Genomic DNA, 20,491 nt, shown 5'->3' on the forward strand with positions numbered 1-20,491 from the left:
CCCCCCGCACGAAGGAGGAAAGATGATTTTCCGAAAAAAAGAATAAACGAAAGAAGAGGAAAGAGAGAAAAGGAGCAATGCGCGATAAAAACAGTTTTTTTTTTGACAAAGTAAATTTCATTATTTATTTACGCGAGGGATTGTAATTTTGATATTTTGCCAATTCCTCCCGAAAAACACTGAAATGTTTATAGATCGTACGTATTGTTTCTGACAACTACAATCAGAGTGAATTTAGATTCAAAGAGAATGTCTCATATGTGTACGTATATTCAACACTTACGCGTACATATGTAATTTATATATAATTTATATACATGTATGACTACGTTTACACGTACTGGTAAAACCGTTTTTTAGTACAAAACCGGACTTAGATGTCCGTTTACAGGACACCTAAGTCTGGTTTTTACTAAAACGGCTTTAATAACATCAGTACAAGGAACGTTTACAGGACAATCTAAGTCCGGTTTTGTACTAAAGACATCTAAAACGGTTTTTTTTTTTATTAAAACGTTTTTACCAGTACGTGTAAACGTAGTCTATGTAGCATATATATGACACCATATCTCGCCCGCGCAGAACAAAAACTCTATTACACATTTATTAGACACGGCTGTTGACGTCGTCTAATGGTCGTCTAATGGAGTTTTTGTTCTGTGTGGGATTTGACACTTTATTGGCGTAAATCATTAATACTATGGATTTGAATGTTCTTGTTGACTCTTAAATATAAAAAAAAAAAAAAAGAAAAAAAAATGAACGAATTTACGATTAATCTTGTACATGTATACGTAAATTATTAGCCAAAATGGCAGTCCTTACCACACAAGAACGATGCACGTCGATTTAGAGATTCAAATAAATTCTGATGTACTGAACAAAGAGTGTTTGTGTTTTTATTTCTCTCGCTCGTGTTCTCGACACTTTCGGCGTGCGGCTTTGATATGCGCGCGGATTGAACGAGAAACTGTCGTGTCCTCGAAAAATCTGAAGAAGAGAGAACGCGTAGACAGAATAATTTGAAAAAACTTATTGTGACTGAAAGCAAATTTTAGTATGAAAGTTAATGTTTTTTTTTTTTTTTTACCAATTCTCTGACTCGACTTTTTTTCGGCGAAAAAGATCTTTGGAATCGCGGGTTCCAACATCCTATCTCCGGACGCGTACGGTACTAAGTAAAGTTGGTCTTTTATCAACCTCGATTAACTCGATCGATCGAGCGTCAGTCAGTGATTGGTTCTCATTTGACCAGTGCGATCGATCGATTCCGACCGAGTCGATCTATCGAGTTGCAAGCAATGTTGGCGGCACTGTTGTTGGCAGCACTGGGTCCGCCTTTATTGCGCGTTCGATCTTGCAGTTCGATTTCGCGCACACAGTGTGTGCTGAATTACCGACCGGAAAGGACGCGGAATTATCGTCACGTACGACCGGATGGTGTCGAGTGACGTTGGATGGCGTCGGATGACATTGGTACGTGTGCATGTGCATGGTGACATTGGGCTCAAGATAATTTTATCGACCTGTTATAGGTATAGTTTACGCAGAGTTATATTTTAACGCTCGGGTACAAAAATAAAAAAGGTGTTTCCGCGCGCGAATGTAGACGAATTTCTGCGCGAAAACACTCTCAGAACAGAATCACGCGCGTTCAAGATTTTTGCGTGAAGGAAATTTTGAGGTAAACAATTTCTAATTCTAAATCTTACGCTGCGAAAAAATTTGCATTGTCTCGTAGTGCTTTTAAATTCTAGCCAAAGACTACTTTTCTCTCTCTCTCTCTCTCTCTCGTAATATTTATTTTTATTCATAATGCGAGATAATTATCGATAAGATTAAAAGTGACTACTTCGCGGTTGTGTGACGCTCTTTATGACGCGCGGGAAGAAACGCGACGGTAAACTATAATCTCAATGAATTCAATTTTTTAAATAGTTCTGCGTGCTGCATTAAATAAAGATAACAATGTATATATGTGTGTGTAACAATATATATAACAATATATGTGTATATATGCACACATATATATATATATGCACATTAAAAATGTCAAAGTTTTTGTCACACGACGTTTATTTGGTGTTTGAACTGGGGCTGTGGTGTTATCGCGCCGTATCGTGTTAACCGAATGGCTCACATGGTCTCTTTATCAGCTCATCACTTTTCCCGATATAAGCGCGATTTTTTGACACACTGCAAAGTGTCGCAAAACGGTGTTGTGAGAGGAGCGCGCGCATCCAGGAACGAAGTGAAGTTGAATCGAATCCACGGCACCAGGGCGCGGTGAGGGGGTGAGGGACGAGGGCTGCGAGGGCAAGTCGACGACGGCGCGACGGGGAGACGAAACGACAGAGGCGGAACACTCGTGGCGAGACCGAGAGACGAGACCGAAGCGCACACGCGTGCACGAGTCAGGTGCGGCGCCGACGAAAAGAACCTTTTCCTATGACGTGGATTCGAGAGACCAAGGCTTGCGCGAGAACGGCCACACGCTCGTTCGCTCAGTTGTACCGGGTGTCCTGCACAATCGAGGCGGTCGTCGCACGATAATCTTGTGTCTCTCTCTTTCTTTCCCCGTGTGTCTCTTCGCTTTGCTATATAACCGAGGAGGAAGAAACACGCTCGCCGAGGCGAATGCGCGAAAACGTCGCCAACGACACAATAAGAAGACGGCGCAAAACGCTTTTTCCGACAAACATCGTCGTGCCAGACCGCCCGAAGTCTTCGGTCACGACAATTAGCGCGAGCTGCACGCTGGTAAGGAAGCTCCCCAGTCGCGTCGTCTCCTTCGCCGACACGAAGCGGGTTTCTTTTCGGCAGGACTTTTCGCACGCTGACTTACTTTCTTTCTGCTTCTGTCATTTTTTCTTTTCTTTTCTTTTTTTTTTTTAATCCCGTCCCGTTTTTCTTAACATTTCTGCAACATGTAGCAATCGATAGTTAAATGCACGAGGATAACGAGAGGTGATTAAAAATTCGTACATATATATTATTAATGAAGAGAAAAATTCTCTGTTATTATTTTAATCTTTGTTTTTGTAGTTACATATTAATTGTTACGTGTTGAAAACATTGAAATGTATGTTTTTAGTATCTTTGATGTGTGAATACACTTTTTCATTTGAAATGTCATTTATGTATACTTTGTATGTGTGTATAATTTAAAGAGACAATATACTAAATATTCCATATGCAGTTACGCTTATCGTTTATCACATTTATTTACTTTTGTTATACGTTCTGCTAAGTATCGCTATGCTGAATAAATATGTATGTTCTACCGGAAGTTTTTGAACTTCGAACAAAAACTTCGGGAAAGTTTCATTGATGCAAATTGAAATGTCACACAGTGTGCATAATTCTTGATCCAACACAAGGACTAATAATTGCATACAAAGCACGTAATGCTCATGCGTCTATTCTCTCTTTGAGTTTCTGACATCAGTCTAAAAATTTTTAACGTCAATATGCAGTGCACAAGCTGAGATACACACACATACGAAAGAATATTATGTGTATTCAAAGTACATTCCGAATCCTAGTGAATTTCCAGTGAAGAATATAGTGAATTTTAATTCGGGACTGTATAAAATCTCTGATTTTTTTTTTATTTGATAAAGTTTTATAAAAATATTATAAAGTTTTATGAAAAAAAAATTTAAAAAAATTTTTTTTCGCATACGCGATAGTGAGCTTTCTAAACTTTGTAATAAATATATTTGTGATATAAATATGTTATTTATGATAAAAATGAAATTGTTGAAGACAATTAACTTAAAAAAAAGAAACTAAATTGATAATGAGCAATCGCTTTTCTTGAAGCGATAAAAATTTTTCTCTGCGTGTGTGTGGGTGTGTGTGTAAGTACTATTTTAAGTAGTTGATAATATTCAAATAATTCAAAAACTGAAAAGTTTATGTGACTGGAACATCGCCAACTAATATCTAACATAGTGAGGACAAAAATATATTCTACGTACCCATATTCATCGTGATATAAATATTTGGCAAAATTCGATGGATATATACGAAAGACAACGTAATGTTTGCGGTGCTCTAAAATTATCTTAATTTGCGAAAGTTCACCTTGACTGACTTATACAATACTTCATTATTTATAAACTTGAACAAATTGCTTATACTGGAGTATAAAATAACCAATAATGTACGCGCGATTATTGAATGATCACAAAAAAGTGATACGTCATATGTCAACATTTATATCACCAACGGTTATTTTCTTGTCAGGAAAACGCGTCACAGCTTTGTGCAGTGTCCATTTGTGAGACTTGTACTTTTCCAAAAAAAAAAAAAAAAAAAAAAAAAGATATTTTGTAGATAATACAGCAACATTATCTCCGAAACTATGTGTACTATCTATATAAGTATCGGGATCACCGGGACGTGGGTTCTTTATTATCAAACGTTCTCTTTTAATCTTTTGTTATCCTCGTGACACAACATCGTCTAGCTCTCTCAATTATCTTCTCTCGTCCTAACAGAGCCACACACAACCGGATACATCCAAATACAGAACACAAAAGGCAAAATAACGCGAAACAAAATAAAAACCAAGATATGAGGATCTCAAAAAGACGCAAGAAACAATTGCAACATTTGTATAATTGAAAAAATGGGTGAGGGTTGAATGTCTCACACGTTAGCCCGGTGAAAAGAAATCCTTCGTATGTGGAAAATAAATTAGATATCTGGTTAAATCTGGTTATATCTGGTTATATAATTATATGCGATCTCACGTACAAGAGAGATTGAGACGCTCTCCCTCTCTCTCTCTATATATGTATGTACACACATATATATGAGAGTATATAATTATACATAATTAGATATCGAATTTGTTCATACATATGAAGGACTTTTTTTCCCCCAGAGAACAAAGCTTGATTTACATTTGTTTCCACGTGATCGTTCACGTTAGTTGGATGTTACCTTGACATATCTCGCGTATTGATCTTTTTGTATCTGAATTAGTATCGAGAGAGGAAAAATTTCTTTTTTCCCTCGATCTCAGTTTTTATTTGCTACACGAAGAGATGTGTGTTTCCTTAATTTTTCGAATATTAATTAAGAAGAATTCCAAATGTCAGACTGTAATATGTTTCCACGTTATCTTTCTCTCTCTGTGTTTTTTTTTTCGCACTCTCTCTTCCTCTTTGCTTTCTCTCGCGACGTTAAACGCGTGTGGTCGCAGGTAACCGCACTTCTATTAACCTTCTATTAGTATATTTAATCGCGCACTTCTGTTATTATATTTAAGTAATTGCTCATTAGCAATTACTTAGATTAAATAGTTGGTTATAGCAAATTACTTGAATTAACGATAAGATTTGATTAACGATAAGATTTTATTGTGCCACGCGAGTTTATTTCCACTCAGCAAAATCTGCGAAAGAATCTCGCTTTCAAGTGTATGCACGAAATACCGGTATTCACTGGTATAAGTTAACGTGTTTCGCGGTATATCAATTCGGAATATTAGAATGATGTGTTTAAATCGATTTCTCTTTCTCTTACTCTCTCTATCTCACGCGGCTTCTCGTTCTATTGCACTTTCCAAGCGAGCAGCCCGCATTTCAGATAAGCAATCCGGTGAGATTGCATCAGACAAATATTAGCTAGGAATTACTCTCTTTTCGGACTTAATTTTTTTTTATCGGAGTCACTAAATAAATACGGCGCTTCCTGTTTTTTTTTTTTAGAAAATTGAAGTCATTTATTCGTAGAAGTCTTATTCCTTCGGATATGTTCGAGGAAAGCGACATTTAATGCGTGACGCGTTAGTTTATATAACTATTTTCCAGAACAACAGAACGAGACGAAGTTAACACGTGCGGAGTTTTCTAGAACGCGTACGCATCCTAACGGCGCGATTAGTCGAAAATAGACGTTGTTATCGAAAAGGAAGCAATTTGCATGCAATTGGCACAGCAATTTTCTGCCGACATTGTGTTTTGTTGGATAAATTGTTTCTTGTTTTTTTTTTTTTTTTGTTTTTGTTTTTAATTTTTGCGAACTCGCTCGAATTCTTATATTTTAAACTTGTACGAGATAAAAATTTATATAATGTTCAAAACGCTGAACATCCTTGTATTTTGGTGGAGACAGACAGTCGGAAATCGACCGGTCGGTTTCCATGGCAATCTCACCCCTCTGCTCTCTTTTCTCTCTCTCTTTCTCTGTCTCATTCTTTGTCCGTGTTTCTCTTACAATTAGTGCAACATTTATACGCGCGATAACATTTTATCTATTTTTAAAAAAGTCTCAATTACTTGACGCTTACTCGCGCGTATATATCTAAATTACATAGATACTAAAACAATTCGTTATATAGTTTTCAAGCAGAAATTACTGCCAATGTCAAATGTGTAACGAGAAAATATATTATTTTATCTAATCTGTAATTCACATGCATTACGTAATTAGACTGTTTTCTCGTGAACTATTATATTTGCCAACAAATAAATCGTTGAATAACTCTCGGCTCTCTTTTTTTTTTTTTTTTTTTTACTTTGACGAACTACCAATAACATAATAATAATAATAATAATAATCGATAAAAGCGAAGAGACATAAATTTTATTTCTCGTATTTGCGCCGTGGATTCAACTGACGTCTGATTAGGTGTCTGTAAATCTTTCTGTTGTTTGGCACTAATTCGTGCGTCTGGCGTGTGTATTATATAGCTCTTGCATCTCCACGTCAAATATTGACGATTACTCGTACGTCAGGACGTTGACTTTTTTCCGTCAGGAATCGGGATTTTTGCGCTTACAGCAAGCACGAGCAAGCGCTCGAAAGAAATATACAACACATTCGCGAGAGACGAAGTAAAAACTCTCGCCCCCTCTTCTCCTCCCGTGGGATTTTCTCTCACGAGAGAACCGACTCGTTGTTCAGCGAGCTCGTTGAGTGAGGACAACACGCGTGATACACGAGTCTTAATTTATCTTAATCTATCTTAATGCGTCAAAACAGTAGTCATGCAATTCTACAATTCTTGTTTTTCCTTAAAGCGCATAAAAAGAGAGAGATAGAAAAAGAGTCAATCTAATGCACAAGAGTGTTATGAAAGATCACACTTATAAATACACGGAATTACTGCCAATTGCCAAAAAATTTTCTCCTCGGTGGATGTCGAGAGTTTAAAGTTGTGCAATACCTACTAAAATATTATTAGACCGCCGTCCGACGAGAGAGAGACAGACAGATAGATTAAGATATATATATATATATATATATATATATATATATATTTCTAATAATAAAATCACATTCGTTTTTAAAAGTTTTCAGTGTTTCAGCATTGCGATCAGCACGTAATTTTATATTGAAAAAAATATGATAAGAAAACTGCGTTTTATTATTCTCTTTTTGCTGCGGAACTATTGCACACGCACATATACAATTTAAATATGGGAGAAAAAGCTAAAAGCATGTATTTAAAAAATTCAAAAAACTGTACATAAATTTTTCTGCGCCACTCGAAAACCGAACGCACGTGTGAGAACCGAACGTATCGTAGAAATTCTGCTGAATCCTGTTAACTAATTACCTACGCATGAATTGATAACGCTTTCTAATTTTAGATTCTTTCTTTATTTCAGATAGTTTGACACGCAAAATGCATCTGTTTCCTTGCTTAACTTATTATCTCATTTTAGCTTTTGTCCCTCGAATTGAGCATCCAGTTTTGCATGTGTTTGCTTAATTAATCATTCGACTAGCTAACTAACTAGCAATGGATGTGATCTAATCTGTATTTTGTTTTCTTTCGTTCGACTATCTCTGACTACTGTATATTGTATATATATTACGCGCTCACGTCGACGATTGTTGCGCATGCACTTACTCACATCCTTAGTCGCATACACGCCTACATGAGCACGTTATTTGCACTGTCTCGATGGTGAGTAATTAGTGATTTTATCTTTTCTTCTTTTTTTTTTTTTTTTAATCATTTGGACCCGCTTCTGACTTTTGCATCTATCGTGATATAACGAGAGAGTTACATAGTGCTTACACAGTTTTACGAAGTTTCACATAACGCGCCACATATGTAAAACCCTTCGTTCCGCGTATCGATACGCACACGTATTATCGAACTGCGAAAACGGGCGCGGCTTTGTCATCGTTACGTTCGACCTTCGCAAAAAAACTCATTACAGACACGTATACATATATATATATATAGCGAGATACGAGATATGATAAACCGCAGTCCATCTTTTGTCATATTGGTATTCCGCGAAAAATTTGGCGCATACGTATCTAATAATCGCTCGTCCATCGAGCAGTCGTATCGAAAACGTTGAAAACGTACGTGCGGTCACACTATCTGCGAACGTGCAATTTTAAGCGAGGTAAAATCTTATTTTTTTTTTTATAATATATATATGCCATCGCACTCGAACGACGCGTATCGATCGATGGGAATACGCCTAATGGCCTAATTTAATATACGTTATTGAATTATTTAAAAACTAAGTAAATATCCGTCTTATTTTCTGCGTTTTGACATTTTTGATTTTTGGTATCGCGTGTTGAAGGAATTGCTATTTTTTTTTTTCGTTGAGACTGAATGTGAAAACTCATCGCACTACTTGAAGTATGTTGTCGACGTCTTTAGAATTCTTATTTCTTGATAATTGTGTCGTGTGTTTGACAAAATGCTCTTGTGACTTTTATTCTAGTTTGACGTTTCTTCAGATATTTTATGTAGTCTCGACGTTATCTGACTTACGACTTTTAATTAACGGTTCAACTATTGTATTTAAGACGTACGGTCATTGTTACCCTACGTGAGTTTTTTTAAAAAAACATTTGGTTTTTTATTTGTAAATAAAGGTTTTGTAAATGTAAATAAAATTTTGTTTTTCGTTTTTTAATTGTTTTTATTTGTAAATTTTAGCAAAATAAAATTGATTTGTCAACGTTTTGATATTACGTACATCTCTGTATTTAAAAAAATTAAAGTCTAAAAGAAAACTTTACGAAACATTAACTAGTAATTAATCAGCTCTTATTAACTCTTAATTTATCCTGTATTGATAGGTATACGATGTTTTATTCACGTATTTCCTCACAATTTGCATGTATGTGTATTTTATTTCTCGATACTCTATTGCATAGAAATAAAACTTTTCCTTGTTTTACCGGCACGTGCGATCATCACGATTGAGAAAATCGTTAATTAACGCAATTGTAAAATTGTTTTTGCAGGACGGGCAATTCAAGCGACGCGAAGGTGCGTGTATGAAGGTGAGCTCCGTGCGGTCGACGTTCTGTGAATTGTCGAGGATTTCGAAGGTCCTTATGGTAACCGGAGGACGAGGCGGATATCTCCCCAACGAGTTTCAAGGGTTGAAGGGCTGGCGGCGCCGGTGGATTCACTCGGCCACTACTTACATTTAGAGAGACAATGGCCAGCAGGAAGAGCGAAACTATCCTGCGTGAGGATCAAGTAGATGACGATTGTAGGAACAACAGGAGAAGCAGTAACCATAACAACAACTATCGCTCCACGAGCGCCGCCAGAAAAGAGGGTTTGTCAAGCAAGATTCATCATGATCAGCCACAGAAAGCCCCGTTGGTCGGCTGGCAAAATGGCAGTCCCACTATTTGCTCAAATCCCATCGTCAGGGGCGATCTCGACGACGTTGGTCCGTATTCGAGAGGCTTTAATTTACGCCAACCTAGTCTGGACTCGACGCAGGAAGAGCCGCACGACACTGCGATCGAGTTGTTCGAGTCAAACGCGCCGATCAAAACGTCGGAGCAAAGTGGTGCATTGAACAACATTCAAGAATCGCTTATTTATAGGAAGAATCATGATAAAACGGTGCGAAATACTGGTGCTACGGCGAATCAACTACAAGTCAAGAAATCTGGGGATTGCGAAACTATTTCGGAACGGGAGGAAGATTCTTCGGATACCAGCACGAAAGAAAAGCAGAAAGAAAAGCCGAAGGTGCCGGATGGTGGTTGGGGTTGGGTGGTTGTCGTCGCCTCCATCATCATATCTATGGTAGCCGACGGTATCTCCTTCAGCTTCGGTCTCCTTTACATCGAGTTTCTTCACGAGTTTGGTGAATCCAAATCTAAAACCGCCTGGATCGGCTCACTCTTCATGGCCGTGCCACTTCTATCCGGACCAGTCATGTCCGCCCTCGTCGATCGTTTCGGTTGTCGCTTGATGACTATCGTAGGCGGACTGGTATCGGGATTGGGATTCATATTATGTATCTTCAGTAACACCATCGAGATAATGTACTTAACGTTCGGCGTCATCGCGGGTCTCGGTCTGGGTCTGTGCTACGTCACCGCAGTCGTGAGCATCGCCTTTTGGTTCGATAAAAAGCGCACCCTAGCTGTAGGTCTGGGTGCTTGCGGCACCGGCATCGGTACTTTTGTCTACGCGCCGATGACTACCTACTTCATCAATGAATACGGCTGGCGGGGCACCTGTCTACTTCTGGCCGGCACATTCTTCAACATGATCGTCGCGGGAGCCGTGATGAGGGATCCGGAGTGGTGGATACTCGAGCAGCGCAAGCACCACAACCAAACGGCGAAAAAATCGAACGCTGCACGATCGGACGGTGTGAAGCCAGACGGAAGTCCGTTGAATGAGTTTCCGGGGGTCGAGGAACTCAGAAAATTGTTGAGAAGCGAGCACGCGCCTGAATACCTTTTGCAAAATTTTAGCACGAGCACCGAAGCGACCGACGGCGCGAAGAGACGCACAACGAGCGTTGTTAATCTGCCAACTTTTGTAAAGTGCAGCGAAAAAGTGAGTAACCGATTTGCGCAAAAAGCGACAAATTTTTTCTTTTTCGAGCAGTATTTATTTATTTTTATTTCAATCGCCGGTTTTCGCAAAGAAACGAATTTATATGTGAGATTTCAGGTGCCTTTAGAAGTGTTGGAGTCATTGCTGAGCAACTCTAAACTCTACAATGTCATTCTGGAAAACTACCCCAGTCTTCTGCTGTGTAGAAGCGTGTCCGATAAGCATCTCAATGGGAGAGATTCAATACATAATTCTATGGGAGAGATTTGTACTAATAAAAGCGGAGTCACTATGTCAATGAGGTTACCTATCTCTGTCAATATTATTCGAATATTTTGTTAAATCCCTTTTTATCGTCTATATATATATTTTTTTCTATATTCTCTTGTAACAATTGTCACGCGAATAGTCGAATATTTAGTCGAGTATTAGTGTCGCTACGACATGTTTAATCTTTGTTACGTTCGACGAAGGCTTAAACGAGCATCGGAACCGAGAACGATCACAGAACAAAGGAAAGATTCTTGTCCGTCGTCCATTCAAGCTTCGACGAAGCCGGTTAGAAGAACATCTCGAAAAGAGACAGAGGAGACTAATCCGTTGCTGACGAAAGAAGTCGCGCACACGGTAACGAACGGTGTGACTCTCGGTTAATGAATTCTATTGCTCGTCATAGCAAATCAAGCAAATACTTTCTAGGTCGGGCCGGCAGAAAGAAGAAAAAGATTGACTAGGCGTCACACCACAGACGAGCCGCAGACTAACGTTATCAGGACGGACTCGATACCTTGGCTCAGACGACAGTTCAGTACAAATACTCATTATTTCAAGGACATCCGGGTGCACAGAAATTCCGTCATGTATCGCGGCGCTTCCTTGAATCTGCGCAAATACAGGCTGAGAGCGAGCAGTTGTCCTAACATCTATAGAAATAGTATGATCACGTTGGATAAAGAAGAAGAACAGGTATTGGAGAAAGTGGTTATTAGTAGGGAACGCGAGAGTTTGCGAGAGATCTACAGTTTGTATTATTTCTTTCTTTCTCGCCTTTCCTCTGGGTAGAAGTGGTATGCCGAGCTGGTGGACTTGTTGAAGGGCATGGTGGATTTTTCCATGTTTCTCGAATTCCATTTCCTGCTAATGTCATTATCGACGATAATGCTGTTCACTTGGTTCATCGTGCCGTACTTTTATCTTGCGGAACATCTGACTAGAAATGGTTACTCCGAGGCCGACGCCGCTAATCTTCTCAGTATTATCGGCATAACCAATACTATTGGAATGGTAATCCTTGCGATTATCACAAAGTTAATGTTTATTCTTTCAAATAACAAAACTTTCTCTCATATCCGGTACTGTCGCTTTTTCTAGATCGTTCTAGGTTGGGCCGGCGATCAACCCTGGATGAATGTTGATAAGACGTACGCTTGGTGCCTAGTCGCTTGTGGAACGTCCACCTTGTTGATGTCCGTGTTCACTCACTATTACATATATCTATTAATAACCTCAGCGTGTTTTGGCATCTTCTTTGCCAGCTCCTTCAGTTTCACTCCTGTTATATTGGTGGAGTTGATCCCTCTGGAAAGATTTACCACCGCTTACGGCCTTACCTTGCTATGCCAAGGAATTGGCAATCTCCTTGGACCACCTTTGGCTGGATGGTTCTTTGACATTACGGGCACGTGGCATCTGTCTTTTCTCATGGCTGGCGGTTGGATTATTGTCTCTGGCATCCTGATAGGTATTATACCGTATACAAAGAATAGAAAAATCTTCGGCAGTGGACCAATCGAGAGGGAACGAACAAACGACGAGTGCTTAGCATAAAACAAAATTATATATTTATTATACACACATATATATATATATATGTATATATTATATATATACATTAAAAAATTGAAATTGTGCGTGCGCACTCTACCGTCAAAAATAGAACAAAACAGATAAAATCATCTTAGTGGTAAGTTAGTTTTGTTCTTATATGTTTCATTTTATTTTTTATCAAAACAAAATAGAAAGTAATTTTAGAGCAACAATAATTTACCACTGAGAAATATGACACTTATTAATTCTAACAAAAAGACATAGTTAGAAAAGATAAAGTTTGATTTAAAGTACGAATCTCATTACACTTACATCGAATGAGAAATACGTCAAATGCAGTTTTTTTTTTAAGTTTGCTACATGTACTCCCTTACGGAAAAAACGTTCAACTTGACCGTAAACTTGCAATATTCAGCGTTATACGTTCAATTTTTACGGAACGTTTTTTCCGTAAGAGTTAAAGTACAGACAGCACTTTTGACATCATTTTGACCTCTTTCTCGTACTTATCTTACAGCGTACTTTTTGACATTTTTCTCTCGTACTTAAACTCAAATAGTTGTACTTACGCATAATGCAGCAAAATAAAATATAATGTTTACAAAATGAAAAACTATGCCGACATATACGTATTGCACATGCGACGCAACGCGTATCCATGTATCTATCTAGCAGAGAGCAAATAAAATATCTAAAGTGCAATTACAGTACGTAACTTTTGCAAGTACGTAATTTTTGCAAAAAAAAAAAAAAATAAATAATTGTTGCAAGTTGTTAAATGTACTTTTAATCGAATTATATATAGTACAATAAATATTTGCTGCGATAACATAAAAATAAATCACGTTAAAATGGATTGTTTTATAAATAAAACATCTTCACATTCAAACTTTTTAACTTGAATATTTAGTGGTATTCAGTTTAAAACACATGTCGTGTTTGAAAAAAAAAAGTAAGTTGTGTGAAAGATATAGATTTTTACCAATTGTTATCTGTTTAAAATTGTTATTCGAAAGGTAATATGATGCCGTCGATCTCTTTGTTTGTCAAATGTACAACTATGTGTATTCCTCATTTTCAATAAACGTGACAATATTACACCAACGACACCAACAATTTGATTGGCTGCTTTTCTTTTGACGAAATTTGATTTTTTTGTGTAGAAAAATGAAAAAAAGATAACAAAAAAGAAACTCTTATTTATACCGTCTCGCGACGTTGCGAGTGTAAACGTCGTCTCAATATCCCGGTGATGTCGTCGGATTGAGCAGATTAGGGCTCGGACTCCGACTTGGTAATCTCGGAACGCCTAGGATGGCGGCCAAATTATGAACACTATGAGGGAACGTTTTTGCGACGATAAAATGCTGAGGACTGATCATTGCGTCTCCCATTATACCGAGACGCACTCCGTTTCCGTATCTGTGTAGAGTTATAGACATATCTGGAAATAGTAAACACATATTACGATTTTGAGATGAAAAAAAAAAATATACTGCATAAAAGAAGTGACTTATCCCGAGTGACAAAACGTACTGCAATTTCCCTGCGGCGGACGCCAGTAAATAACCCCGTCCACGCCTTCTACGGGCAAGTCTCCGTCGACGTGCGTCAAGCACAGAGAATATCTTCTCGACAGTTGGTTCAGAAGCAATTTCAAGATAATGGACGGTATGCACGACGATACCACACTGCGGGACGTTTCCGCTGCTGTGATGGCATAAATCGCGCTCTGTCTCGATCTGGCTTCGTGAATGTTTCGTTGAATGACCTTACAAAATGATTGATTATACGTGTGTGAGCGAGCGCTGAGGAACGTAAGCTATGACAAACAGCGCGTTGAGAATGTTTACCTGCAGTATTTCAATGAGATCGTCGTGAAACAATGGCGTTCTGGTGGGTAATGCGAGGCACAGGATACCGTGAGCCTCGTGATTCCGCAGAAACACCGCCCACTGACTCACAAACTTCACGGTCGCGAACACGTCGTCCGGAATGCTGACGGCCGAATGCCTGAAGTATTCTTTCAGAGAGTCCACCGTGGCCGCCAACAGAACCTCAGTTTCCGTCGCGCCGGTTACGTTGGCGATCTCACGCACCAGTTCGATGTCGATCTCCTCCGACCAGGCCACTACCTTTCTACCGCACGGCGAGATGGTTTGCAACTGATTCGACTGCGGATGCTTGAGAAACAGCTCCTCGATGATGATCTTGGGCGCGGTCACGGCTATCCAACTGATGGACACTACCTCCCGAATGGCTTGAAACGTCAGTGGAAGGTAACACGACGCCATGTAGGTCAGAGTGTCCGGGTAGCAATGTTTGTGCCGCGATTTTAAAGCTTGCAACTCCCGGATGAGCAAAAGAGGCGTTTTTAGTAACGATACGATTACGATGTACCAGCACCAAGCAACGCAGGAGTGAAGGACGCAGATCGGATTGAAGGAATGCATAATGGAGTTGAATATCAGTCGGGGATTGAAATTCCTCTTGTCCGATTCGCGCTGGACGATCGACAGGAGCTTCAGGAATTTCAGTCCTTCTGACTTTTGGCACGGTCTACAGAAAGTTGCGAGAAACAACAGTTAACCGTTTGAATACGACCGTGAAGATGCGAGTGTGATAAAGCGCAAAAAAAAAAAAACAAAGAAAAACAAACAAACAAGTGGGAAAGAAACGATTATCGCCTCAATGATAATGTGTGTACGCAGCAAAAAAAATACCTGGTTAGTTCTTTCAAACTGCACACCAGCACTATCATCGCGATCTTGACGCACTGGAACATCCCTATTCGTTTCTTCAGTATCTCCGGCCGTTCGACTGGATCGTTATTGTAAAGGAAGTCGTTCCAATAATTGCTGAAGCTCTCGCGGAGCATCTGTCGGAGACGCGGCAGAGCGGTAGGCTTGACGTACAGATTCGTAAAGGGCGAGTCGCTCTCCTGACACGTCCAGTTGTCGGTCGAGTACTTCAACGGCAGAAAGTCCGCCAGGGTCAGGTGTTCCTGCCGCAGTAACAGATGATGCGCCCGCACCAGACATATCTGTCGCTCCTCACCTCGCATCAGACAGCTCACCACGTGCACCTGCCACGGCGGTAGTTTTCGCGGAAGAAACTTAGACGTGACGTCGCTTATGTAATCCTGCGAATAACAAACAACGCGATATCACGCGTCAAGTAGAGAGAATCGCGCGCGCAATGATATAATAAAAGCATCTGACCTGTATATTGCCTTCGGTGAGGAGACGACCGCGGAAGGAACATGGCGACTTTACGAGATGATTGTCCACGGAGAAGTAATCGAGTTCTCTCCAGACGTAGACGCTCCATCGCGTGGACAGAACCGATTTGAGAAATCTTCTCGTTGCGGTCAGGTGCACCAAGTGATTCCTCACTCCGTCCACGATCGAACGTCCTTGGACCAGAAGCGTGCATATTCCCTGCATTGTGACCGTGTACGTCAATCGATAAGTCAAACAAAATAAGATTCGTGATTCGTATTGATACCTACGTGGTTTCGTCCTTGGTCCAGAGTACTTCGAATACTGTTCTCCTCGACAACAACATAATTCGGATACTTCCACTTGACAAAACGTATCCAATACTTCCTCGTCGACGTTACCGCTTGAAAATATCAAAACATATTGACGCGATATAACAGCGCGATATACATCGACATCAAAATACACCGATCGAAATGATTCGCAATTGTACATGTTTGCTTAATACGCGATGGAATTTGAATTGCGTTACAATCAGAAAAAAAAAAGTACAATATTTTATTGACAAAGATTGTCGCGATCGAGTGCGGCGCGTCAACACGAAGATTTTTTTGTATAAAGTTTGTAAATAAAGTTACGTATCTTCGCGCGATCGGTCAAAGAAAAATATTTGAAGTAAATAAAGTTGATTGAACAAAATAAAATAAATTACCTATGTATGCGGTGAGAAGCAGCGGAATCAAGAGTAGAGTTAGTGCAAAACTGAAGCCGAGATTCACCAGCCAACTAACACAACCGATCATGACCTGTGTGATACACACACGCGACAACACAATATATTCGTCGACGTTTTAACAATGCGAGTAAGATCTCACGGGAACCGGAACCGAACTGTAGTTTTACTGTCGTAACTTTACTTTCGACCTTACTTGTTGGTCGGTGATGTAAGTCGACGCGCGACGACAAGACGCGGCATCTGCGTACATAACTAGAATGCAGTTATACGATTATTTCCGAGACTGACCTCACGACCTGTTGCAAAAAAAGGCAAAAGCAGACACTCACGAGATATATTGTCGAGATTTCTTCATACATTCTCACGTTGAGCTCATCGAAAGTTTCTTGTCAGACGTTTCGCGCGAGTTTATCGTCAATCAACAAGAAGCACACGAACGGCTTTGCGCCGCGCGGATAAGATAAGATGTAAGATATTGCTTTATTTTGTTGAACGAAAAAAGATATCTCAAGCGCGACATGCAAAAAAAAACCTAAAAATAAAGAAGATTAGTGAGTTATAAAATAAAACAAAAAACAAACTATATGCTGCTTGAAGAGATTTAAAGAAATTTATAAATTACGAAAACTAAGTCGTTACAACGTAGAAATTTGTGTCTACAGTATTGCTCTTCAAACCCAGTGACGTATAGAAAAAATAGAGGACGGGATTTCATGCGGGGACCTCCTTTGAATAAGAGCAAGGGTTTCGTTGAAAAAAAAAAAAAAAAGCACCAGTAGAAGAGTCACGCACAGTTCGAATTCTGCCTATGGAAATAGAAATTCCGTCAAAATGCGGAGTTAGAAAAATTCATCTCACACAAAGTTTGAAGATTAATCGTTGGTTCACATCACATTATCAAAGATGTCTCGAGAAGTCAGAAAACACGGCGATTGTAACGGTGACTTTTCTTGCGTCAGCATGTTGACATCCATCCGGATCTCTGATGAGTTCGCAGTTTGAGTTGGGTATTCTCTTCTATAAGCGTTTTTTGTAAGAGGATCCTGTTTCTTAGATTCTAAGAAGAGTCCGTCATGTCTCGCAACAACACGCGCTCAACAAGCGTCTTGCACAATGCGCAAATGATAGAAAAATCAATCTATAAAAGTTTCAATTTAGAAAAACGCAGACCAATCGAACGAGAGATATTTCATCTTCTTGACGGCGACAAGACCCCGAAGAAAGATAATTGTCTCCGATTCCGATCCCCGTTTCGAATGATCAGTGAACGTTGTACCTATCCAATCGCTTCTGCTCCAACGAGACAAATATATTTGCGTTCATCCGAGGAGAAGAATTCTGATTTTATTAAATCAACATACGTCACCTCTTTCAGATTGAACTCCTGATTATCTCGACGCTTTTCAACGCTAAATTGAATTCCAAGATGAAACCGTCACGTTTTCTATCTCGCGCGGTTTATGTATCTCTTTCACAAATTATTAGATTAGGTTTTATTGGTTTTAGTAGCTGTGGTGAGTTTTTCAAATTATTAATCGCACAAAAAATTTTATATTGCATACGCTAAATAATATAATTGTAGATAAACAGTACGCGCTAAGTAATATAATTGTAGAGATATATTAGCGACTACCGGTAAAGACGCAACAACGGTTGCTTAGCTGCTTCTATCGAATCTCGTAGATCGGGTCACAGATGGCGGCAACGGTAACGAAACGGCGCGCTTACCGATTGGAATTGTCAATCTCGCCGACGGCGCCATGCGGCGCTAGACGTGTCGTGTCAGTAAAAATGGAGCCGCTCGAGTGAAGGTGGGTGAGTCTGTGCGCGCGTGAATCCGGGCTAGTGCCGTTTTTCGGAGATGTGGCAAGATTTGGGCGGTCTGGGCAACGTAGGAGTGAATTCCGCCGGTCATCAGGTTGACCAGTTCGGAACAACAGTGTCGGGTAAGTGAATTATCCCTCGACGAAAATCCAGAGTCCAGGGACCGCGTAAGCTTGGAGCCTGACGAAGCCGAGGCATCATCTTTTTCTCCAGTCAGTGCGCATGCGCTCGTAATTCTCTCTTCGTGTACCAGCCGTGTTATCGTAGTATCGTATGTACGTGTAGTAAACAAAACGATATGATGCCTGGACCTTCTCTCGATCGAAAATCCTCCGATGCGACGGGGAAAAAAACTCGAATGCGACGACGTCGTTGCGACGGAAAGGCGCGACCGAGTTTTCGCGGTCTCGCGTCTTCTCGTTCTTCGAGGGTTGAGGTAGCGCGAATATATTCGCGAGAGAAAATTATAATTCTCTCACAGTCGGAGGAGAAAAATAAAAATATATAATTTATGTATGTATCCTTAGAGAAACGTCGAAGTACAGTCTGGTACGTGAGATTGTCCGGATTGTTCTCTGACAATTGTTTCCGCCGTAGTTACCGGCCTCTTGACCGGAGATCTGTCAATAATCAACGCGGAACGCGTTAGTCTCTGCGCGGAAACGGGATCCGTTATTACAGCTGTCGCGCGTCCTGAGTTTTAATTTGTTTGTTCACCGTTTCGGGCACTCAGTCGATCTGGCTCCTAGCTCGATCTCGGAATTAATTAAAACTATTTACCTATACCGTTTGTTCCAAGTGACGGGAAGTAATTCGTGTAATTTGAAGTCGTATACGAAGAGATGCACGACCCGAGGATGATATAACGTATGACATCACAATGTGTATGCGAGCGCAATGTGCTTTTCACATTTCGCAATTACTTTTTCGAAAGTGCTTGAGAGCCGTAAAATCGTTCTCTCATTTCTTTTTCGAGAATCTTTGAGAGATTAAATAATACAAATAAATAACTGAATTATTGGATATCCGTGGCTCTGATTAACATTTGCTTCTACATGTGTATTGACCTGTTGACGCAATCTATATTTATATAATGCAAATGTGTGCGTGTGTACTGCGTACGGAGGAATATGTGTAAAAGTTCTATTTTTAGAGCTTTAGGTTAATTGCCGCTAACGAGGCTCCCCGTTTGCCTCTGCACAATGGGGACACGTTCTTTGATGTATAATTAAATATCCTTTTCTTTTTTAATAATTATTTAGGATTGCGTGTTTGAAAAAAAAAAAAAAAAAGAATTCGCGCGTGTATATTAGAGTCACGCGCATGTGTTTCAAAATCTCCATTTTTCTAATTGAATTTTTTATGTGATTGTAGAATTGACTCCCGAGCAACAAAAGATTCTCATAGACATAAGGCGGAAGAAAACAGAGTTGCTGCTCGAGATACAAGTGAGTATATCAGTTATTGTTTTATCCGGATCGAGAAAATTTGATATATATGGGAGAGGCAGGAAAGAGATAAGTCTATTGCGTGTGTTTTTTTAATGTGATAAAAAACTGTAACCGGGAAATAGTAATGATAACTTTATTACGTAAGCAATTACATTACGTGGCGTGAAAAACAAAAGCGAGACTCAATAGACAGACGAGGCTGCAAAAGCTGTTTAGAAATCTTATCAAAACCTGATACTAAAACGAAAACAAACTGTAAGAAACGTTAAGTAAAGAGCAAAAGGATAATGATTAGTTCATTATGTTTATAAAGAGCGATAGGGAGATAAATACAAAAGCACACTAAATGCAAATATAAAAAAAATAAGAGTATAAAATGAAGATGAGCAGCAATATAAGAAGCAAAAAGAAAAGAGGAGAACTTTCAGCTCGTATGACAGATGGTAACAAATTGTAGTACATCGCTGCAGTGTAGACAGAGAGAGAGAGAGAGAGAGAGAGAGAGAGAGAGGAAGAGATAGAAAAAAGCACTGCGGAATTTTTTGTGTACGACGACGCGAAAAGAAAAGACTGAGATTGATGACGAGAGCGAATGGAAGAGTTAGGATGAAAATCAACA

General features: G+C 39.6%; 2 protein-coding genes across 8 annotated transcripts; one reads left to right on the forward strand and one right to left on the reverse strand.

Moving 5' to 3' along the window:
* The first annotated feature begins 1,397 nt into the window (after positions 1–1,397).
* LOC109859062 (monocarboxylate transporter 14-like) lies at positions 1,398–13,747 on the forward strand. Of its 6 annotated transcripts, none has more exons than XM_020436924.1 (7): positions 1,398–1,476; positions 9,244–10,813; positions 10,931–11,115; positions 11,287–11,440; positions 11,513–11,779; positions 11,876–12,097; positions 12,185–13,747. In XM_020436924.1, exons 2-7 carry the CDS (start codon positions 9,443–9,445, stop codon positions 12,638–12,640), a joined length of 2,655 nt encoding a protein of 884 aa, XP_020292513.1. In that variant the 5' UTR covers positions 1,398–1,476; positions 9,244–9,442; the 3' UTR covers positions 12,641–13,747. The 6 variants fall into 6 exon arrangements, with proteins under 6 accessions (XP_020292513.1, XP_020292515.1, XP_020292514.1 ...); XM_020436926.1 differs by lacking the exon at positions 1,398–1,476 and adding an exon at positions 1,478–1,535; XM_020436925.1 differs by lacking the exon at positions 1,398–1,476 and adding an exon at positions 1,543–1,684.
* Positions 13,748–13,838: 91 nt separating this feature from the next.
* Positions 13,839–18,123, reverse strand: LOC109859063. Of its 2 annotated transcripts, XM_020436930.1 has the most exons (9): positions 17,456–18,123; positions 16,927–17,129; positions 16,574–16,849; positions 16,152–16,264; positions 15,862–16,080; positions 15,364–15,782; positions 14,494–15,199; positions 14,177–14,411; positions 13,839–14,084 (listed from the first exon to the last, which is right to left on the reverse strand). In XM_020436930.1, the coding sequence occupies exons 3-9, from the start codon at positions 16,662–16,664 to the stop codon at positions 13,879–13,881; spliced, it is 1,989 nt and encodes a 662-aa protein (XP_020292519.1). In that variant the 5' UTR covers positions 16,665–16,849; positions 16,927–17,129; positions 17,456–18,123; the 3' UTR covers positions 13,839–13,878. The 2 variants fall into 2 exon arrangements, with proteins under 2 accessions (XP_020292519.1, XP_020292518.1); XM_020436929.1 differs by having other exon boundaries at positions 16,574–17,129.
* Positions 18,124–20,491: the final 2,368 nt, after the last annotated feature.

The sequence above is a fragment of the Pseudomyrmex gracilis genome, unplaced genomic scaffold (genome assembly GCF_002006095.1).
Source record: "Pseudomyrmex gracilis isolate BER0280 unplaced genomic scaffold, ASM200609v1 scaffold_236, whole genome shotgun sequence".
Lineage (NCBI taxonomy): Eukaryota > Metazoa > Arthropoda > Insecta > Hymenoptera > Formicidae > Pseudomyrmex > Pseudomyrmex gracilis.